At 38.0% G+C, this 7,140-nt stretch overlaps 1 protein-coding gene across 1 annotated transcript; it reads left to right on the forward strand.

The window, feature by feature from the left end:
- Nucleotides 1-2,908: 2,908 nt before the first annotated feature.
- On the forward strand, nt 2,909-6,468 carry rlbp1b (retinaldehyde binding protein 1b; the record flags this gene model as incomplete). Its single annotated transcript, XM_062421406.1, has 6 exons — nt 2,909-3,043; nt 3,797-4,001; nt 4,729-4,907; nt 5,013-5,171; nt 5,331-5,441; nt 6,340-6,468. Coding segments are annotated over 6 exons (918 nt in total), but the record flags the coding sequence as incomplete, so codon positions are not given.
- Nucleotides 6,469-7,140: the final 672 nt, after the last annotated feature.

Here is a 7,140-nt window from a genome sequence, read left to right on the forward strand (position 1 = left end):
TTCTAGCTCCCACTGTGTCCAAAGATCCTAAGAATACAAGCACTCATGGTGCTGCTGCTCTGGATATTGAGTCTACAGAGAGGCATTTACAGTGTTATAGTAATTAGAAACTTGTGTGATGCAGTGAACTTTAGAAAATCAGCTGTCGAGATAGAGAGTAGCAGGTGGAGGATGTTTGACTCTGTCCTGATTGATGACACTTCGCGAGCAGTCTAGCTTCAAAATTTCAATGTGTAGGAGACAGATGAACTGTTTATGTCTCCAAAGATACTCAATATGACACGCTAAATGCATGAAACATTTGTTGCAGCTCACATATTTCACCTTAAATTTCACCTTAAGTGTGTTATATTATAAATTAAGTCAGGGCTGCAACTAACAATTATCTTCATTATTAATCAATCTGCTCATATTTACTCAATTAATGATTTGGTCTATAAAATATAGTTAAAATAGTAAAATCTTATCTAATTGCTTGTTTTGTCCACCAGTGTAAAAACCCAAAGATATTCAGTTTACTACTCAATATCTTGACAATTAAGAAGCTGGAATGAGTAATGTATGTTTAATGTTTTTGCTTCGATTATCAAAACAGTTGCTGATTAATTTCCTGACACTAATTTACTGAGAATGGAACAAGAAACATACACTGCAATAGCCAGTGTGATACAAGTTTGATCTAGTTTAAATAAAAACTAGGTTCACTGAGGTTCAAATGGTTGTATAATTTACTGCTTCTGTATAGATACTAGATTTATAGACATGTATTGAATTTATCAGCATGATACTAAAGAGTTCAACTTTAAGAAACCCTTGAGTGTGATCATTTTGATTATAAAACCAATGGACTGTTGACCTTAAATGTCCTGATAAACCATCTAGGAATGGGGCAAGTGCTAAATATAGCACAATCAGTACCTTGTTATAGCAGAGAGGGTGGGATGGAGAGGGATTAATGTGGAGTACAGTACATCAGTAGTATGCTTTTTTTTTTGTCAGGATTGGTGTGAATCACAAATTCCCGTTTGTTTCCCCTCCAGACTGTACAGAGCTGATATTAAAGAGCAGAAGACATGGCTGTTGTTGTAAGTACACGTTTTCTATTTATTTAAAATTGTTTTGGATAAATTGTGCAAAGAGAAAACTGATCAGTGCCGATATTTGACATACGTTTCTTCTAACCGAGCTGTAGCAGGGATTTAAATAGTACTCCTCTCACAACTTTCTCCAAGACAAACACCCAGTCATCTTTTTGTAAACTGGACTCAGCCACAGCTCAACATTTCTCAAGACCAAAGCTCATTGTTACGGATGCCGTAAACAGTTGCTAATCCCTGCATCAGGTCTACTTGTAGTCGTTACTGTACATTTGCAGGCTTTACTGGATTCATGTGAGGGAGATTAACCAAACACTGAAGCCCATTGATTATGTTCCTGCACTGTTTGGTGGCCAGGCATTTTATCTGTGTGGATTAGACTCGTTTTAAACTTCACACTGCATAACCAAGTCTTGTGAGAGAATTATATTGACACAGAAAGCCATTTAAAGCTTTTTGTTTTTACCTGAAGCAACGTGCACATTTTACAAGCGTGGGAGGAGAAGGAGGAGGAGGAGTCAGTCTGCAGAGATAATGAGTGTGCATGTTTCTGTGCTCCCAGGAAAACAAAGTTTAGGTGCAAAACCATCAAAAAACACCTGCTGTGAGATGATGAATAGGAGTTTTTCAGAAATATTGACATGCAATTCCAGGACAAGTGCAATATTAATGATCGAGCCTTCCCATTTCTGAGGGTCACTGACCGGTGAGCCAACACCCTTAACATCGAGGTCCTGGAACTGGCACAGCTGCATGGAGTTAATCCATTATTAATGATATTAATTATACACCACAGCCTTTCCTGCCATGATAAACTCTCCACTGTGGAAATAGTCTATTGAGGTGTGGCCAGTGGTGCAACAGCCTGCTGAAAGGTTTCAACTCACATTGAGCAACAAGAATTAGTCACTGCTGCTTTACTCTGACTTCTGAAGCAGTCCGGGACCTTAAAACTAGGACTCAAAGCTGTTCTTAGTTATAGCTTGCAAGGCTGACTGACAAACCTCTATACTTTTATTGGTATCTTATGATATCGGCATTGAATGTCTGATCAGATTTGTAGCCTTTTCCATTAATTAATCAGATATTTAAATCATAATTCTGCCAAATGTAGACATTAGATTAGTTATTATAATATAGCTGCTTGTGTTTAGACAGCACTCAACATCTAAGTGTGTTTCCTTATTTTGTTAAATGAATAAAAACACATTTATATTTTTTAAGTAAGGTATCAGAAAGTACTTATCTATTAAGTACTATCTTATTAACTATCTTTCTTGAATCTCAAGTATTAAATAATTGATGTTAAGTATCAAAAAAGTTTAATATTTTTAGATTTAGATTTGTTTTGTTCCATGTAGTCATATTATTTTCCTTTAATATTGTGACATTTTTTAGGTAGAGGCTTTAAATAAGTCCATTTGGGTTCTTTGCCTCTCCCTGCACTGTATATTATCTGTCATTGTTTTGTGTGAATTTTAACACTGGTGCTGCTAATTGTTGGTATATAAGCTAGTGCACAAAGAAGATGTACTCTATTTACACAGGACTAAAGCAAGCTAGTGAGAGGATTGTGAGAGGAATTTGTACCTTATTAACTCGACTTAAGCGTAAAACGTCTGCGCTGTGTGGTGCCCTGAAAATCCAACAGTGGAATGAAAATTTAGTCAAGTTCACACGCTGCTTTTTGCAAAAATCACACAAGGCAGTAATTTGTCTTTTCTCTTAAGATGAAGTGCTTGTAAACTGACTCATGACAAAGCTGTTCTGTATGTTTCATTAACGCTGACCTCTGACCTCTCTCTCTCTCTCTGCAGAGTGGAACTTACCGTATGGTGTCCGAGGAGGAGCAGGCTCTCAGGGCCAAGCTCGAGCGCCTCACCGTCAAGGACCATGGGGCGGTGTTTGGACCCTGTGCCAGCCTCCCAGACCACACCAAGCAGAAGGTAGCTAGACCTGCTCTCACGTAACCAAGTCAGGAAAGATCAGGACACAAAATGTAATTATGTTCAAGAGTTTAATCACTGTACTATGTCACTTATGATATTTTAAATTACATATAAACATAGAATAGAAATAGAAATGAAACAAGTTCAGGGTCTCATTCTTTTCTAAAGTGTTAATTGTGCAATTTCAGCACACACATTCACGCTAAATGGCTAACTGTAGCTAATACCTCTACATTTCAGAGTGAAATATTGTACTTTATACTCCACTGCATTTATTTATTATTTATTTAAGTTTTTCAACCTTTTAAATGATGCTGCATTATTCAAGATTAAACCAGCAATTCCCAAATTCACATGAAATATGTGTGTAGATGTGTGTAGAAGACAAGTACTTTTCCTTTGAATAATTTAAATACATTTAGCTGGTAATACTTCTGTACATTTACTTGAATAAAGATTAAATGCAGGGCATTTACATATAACATTGTACATATATATATCTTATATTTTTACATTGTGGTATTTCTACTTTTGCTTAATTAAAGGATCTGAGTCTTCCACCACTGGATAACAATGTCAAACAGCTGTACTTGTATTTCACATCTTCTCTCTGCACATTCTTACAATGAATAAACACAATATTTCAATTTTCTTTTTGACAGTATGTACATAAAAAAGGTATAAAACCAAAACTTAAGTACCTGTGTTTCTATGTGAGCTGTTAACGGTCTGGTGTGGCTCCTCTTACAGGCCAAGGATGAGCTGAACGAGACAGATGAGAAGCGGGTGTCTGCTGTGAAGGAGCTGCGAGGAATCATTAAGGAGAAGGCAGATGCAGGAGATGAACTGGCCAAGGGGGTGCAGGACACCTTCGGGGAGAAACCAGACGGTATGCTGGTCCGCTTCATCCGCGCCAGGAAGTACGACGTGCCCCGAGCCTTCGAGCTTATGAAGGGTAAGTCCTGTAACTGACAGTGTTAAGAAGCAGATTCTAATATTCTGACAGCATTTTTCCTCCTCTGTCCATGAAAGCTGTAATTATGGTGCCAGTTTTTTGAGAAAACATCAAGCTGTTTTTAATACATGTATTTAGTTTAAATGAAAGCAGCTGTAATGAAGTGAATGAGGGATTTTCACTTTTTTCTTTTGAGAAAATCTGTCAATCTTTGGTGTCTAAAATGTTGCATGTGATCTAACAGATAAACAGCAGATAATTTACAAGTAAAAATAATCTATAAAAAGTCTTCAAATGATGCAGTCAGGAAATCCTTTTGCAAAGATACACTAATGTGCCAAAAGTAATGAACGTTATCCATTTTATGTCAACTTTTCACAGTGATTTTTATGTTCACATCAGACATTTCATTTACATCGTGTAAAATCCTTTGAAACAGTGTTTAGATCATCATGAGACACTGAAACAACCTGATTTCATACTTTTAGATGTATCAGTTTCTCCTGAAGACAGTGAGATCTAACCTAGATATGATAAACACTAACATTTGGCCATTAAATTGTACATTAATACACAAAAATGTCAATAAATCAAAATGCAAGCAATGGTTTCATGGCTGCTAGATGAACCTTTAATCATATGGGCAGTGGATGACAGGGCCAGTCAATACGTCTCCAGATCTACAGCTGAGTATGACCCTTCAATCTGTTCCTGTGTCTGTGTCCAGGCTACGTGCGTTTCAGGAAGGATTACCCCGAGCTGTTCGAGAATCTGACCCCGGAGGCCGTACGCAGCACCATTGAGGCCGGCTACCCTGGCATCCTGCAGAGCCGAGACAAATACGGCCGCGTGGTTCTTCTCTTCAACATCGAGAACTGGGACTACGAGGAGATCACCTTCGATGAGGTAACCACATATCTCACAATACTCAGTTTTCATTTAAATGGACACAAGAGGTTTTTTTTCTTTGTTCTCAAATATCACCCTATGTGTGTGTGTGTGTGTGTTTAGATCCTGCGTGCCTACTGTGTGATCCTGGAGAAGCTGCTGGAGAACGAGGAGACTCAGATCAACGGGTTCTGCATCATTGAGAACTTCAAAGGCTTCACCATGCAGCAGGCGTCAGGAATCAAACCCACCGAGCTCAAGAAGATGGTGGACATGTTACAGGTGGGGAAAAACAAACTCTTGCCAACCCACATTTTTCTCATGGGAGAGAAAAATCTGTTAAGTAGTAGAAAAAATGTAGGCTTCACTTACTTCCTGCAGAACTCTTCCTCACTGGATGTTTTTCTTCTTTTTTTTGCCTCATTCTTTCTTTCCCACCAGGATTCGTTCCCTGCTCGCTTCAAAGCTGTGCACTTCATCCACCAGCCCTGGTACTTCACCACCACCTACAATGTGGTCAAACCACTCATGAAGGGCAAACTGCTAGAGAGAGTGAGTTACAGAGATTTAATCCAATAAGAACGATGGCATTGTGACTACTGCTGCTCCTGCCTACAGCCTCATTAAGTCTAATTACAGCAATGTTAGGGGAAAAATCCACTTAAAACGGAAAGAAAACTCTATACTTTGGTTTGAATGCATGACTTTCATAATACAATTGAGAAAATGCACTTAAACACGAAACGAATGGATATTACTAGACTCATTCATGGCATTGTAACTACACTAATGTTAAGAGCTTTTATGTTTTTCAGTTTTGGATTGAATTCACAGATGCAAAGGGCTTTATAGGGAAACTTTAGCACAATACATAAACATATAAATATATGCACATATAAATAAAATCAGGCCACCAAAAGTACCCAATGATAAGATAATATATTAAGTACCAGTCAAATGTTAGGATGAATTTTCTCCTTGAAAGCTACTGTAAATGAAATGAAAGCTGTAACATAATCAAATGGAACAGATAAAACATTTTGGACTGAAAGTAAAACAAACGCTGATATTAGTAAAAAGGCTTTTTTTTTTTTTTTAAAGATGAAGTGATTTAAAAGAAGCTGAGGCTTATCTTTAGACTAGTGTAACAGTACTTCTTATTTTTGGAGCTTGGGGCTGTTTTATTATTAGTAGAGCTCACTGTAGGCTGCTGACTTTAATACCCATAATACACCAAATACCACTTTAAAATTAGGTTTATGGTGTGTTTTAGCAGTGAATGGTTAATCTGTTTTCTCTGTGTAACAGTGGGTTTATTGAGGCTTCACACCTCAGGGTATTATAAACACCCGCTTAAATTAAATGACCACTTATTTACAAAGGAAATAAATGGGTGCTGGAAATTCCTCCCGGTCTGTAATCCCTCTAACCGCTGCTGTGTTTGCTCTAGGTGTTCGTCCACGGAGACGAGCTGGACAACTACTACAAGGAGTTTGACGCCGACATCCTTCCCGCTGAGTTTGACGGAAAAGCTCCCAAGTACGACGGCAAGGCCATAGCAGCCAAGCTGTTCGACTAAACCCTCTCCCTCCCCCTGCCAATGAGGCTGAGAGCCATTATATATTACAAACCCCAAATCTAGCTGTTTGGTTGTAGAACAATAAAAAAAGTGAAGAATGAGAGTCACAAGCGTGTGAAAAGTTCAGTTTATGTCGTTTTCCCAGGACCTGACAAAACACAGTCAAACAGGAACAAGGCAGTCTCACTTCCTGTTGTTGAAATCACTTATTGTAAGTCATTTCGACACTTTACTGTATTCTGTAAAAGCCACTTGGTTGACACTTTGGCACTTTACAACTTCTCAGATTTAACTGGGATGCCCAAAGCCTATTAAATACTGAAGGCAATGGCAGATTTAAACATTACAGACTAATTTCCTTCCTTATAAACAACCTTTCATTTCATTTCATACCAGTTTATTGTGAAAATCAGCCTTTCTAGTCTTAAATTGGCTTAAAATAAGCAATTTATCACAGTGAACATTTAAGTGTTATTTCCACCCAGCAAAGCAATTTTGGGCAGAAGCTGCTATGACGCTTCCTTGTTGATGCGTTCAAATAAACTCTGACACTCAGGATTTAAGAGTTTGCTGCCAAACAGCAACCCACATTAACACAAAAAGGCCACATTTGTTTCACAACACCCACATTTGCTTATTGTTTCTTGTCAGATTGGTGATTGTATTGCTTTT

This window comes from Scomber scombrus, chromosome 6 (genome assembly GCF_963691925.1).
Source record: "Scomber scombrus chromosome 6, fScoSco1.1, whole genome shotgun sequence".
Lineage (NCBI taxonomy): Eukaryota > Metazoa > Chordata > Actinopteri > Scombriformes > Scombridae > Scomber > Scomber scombrus.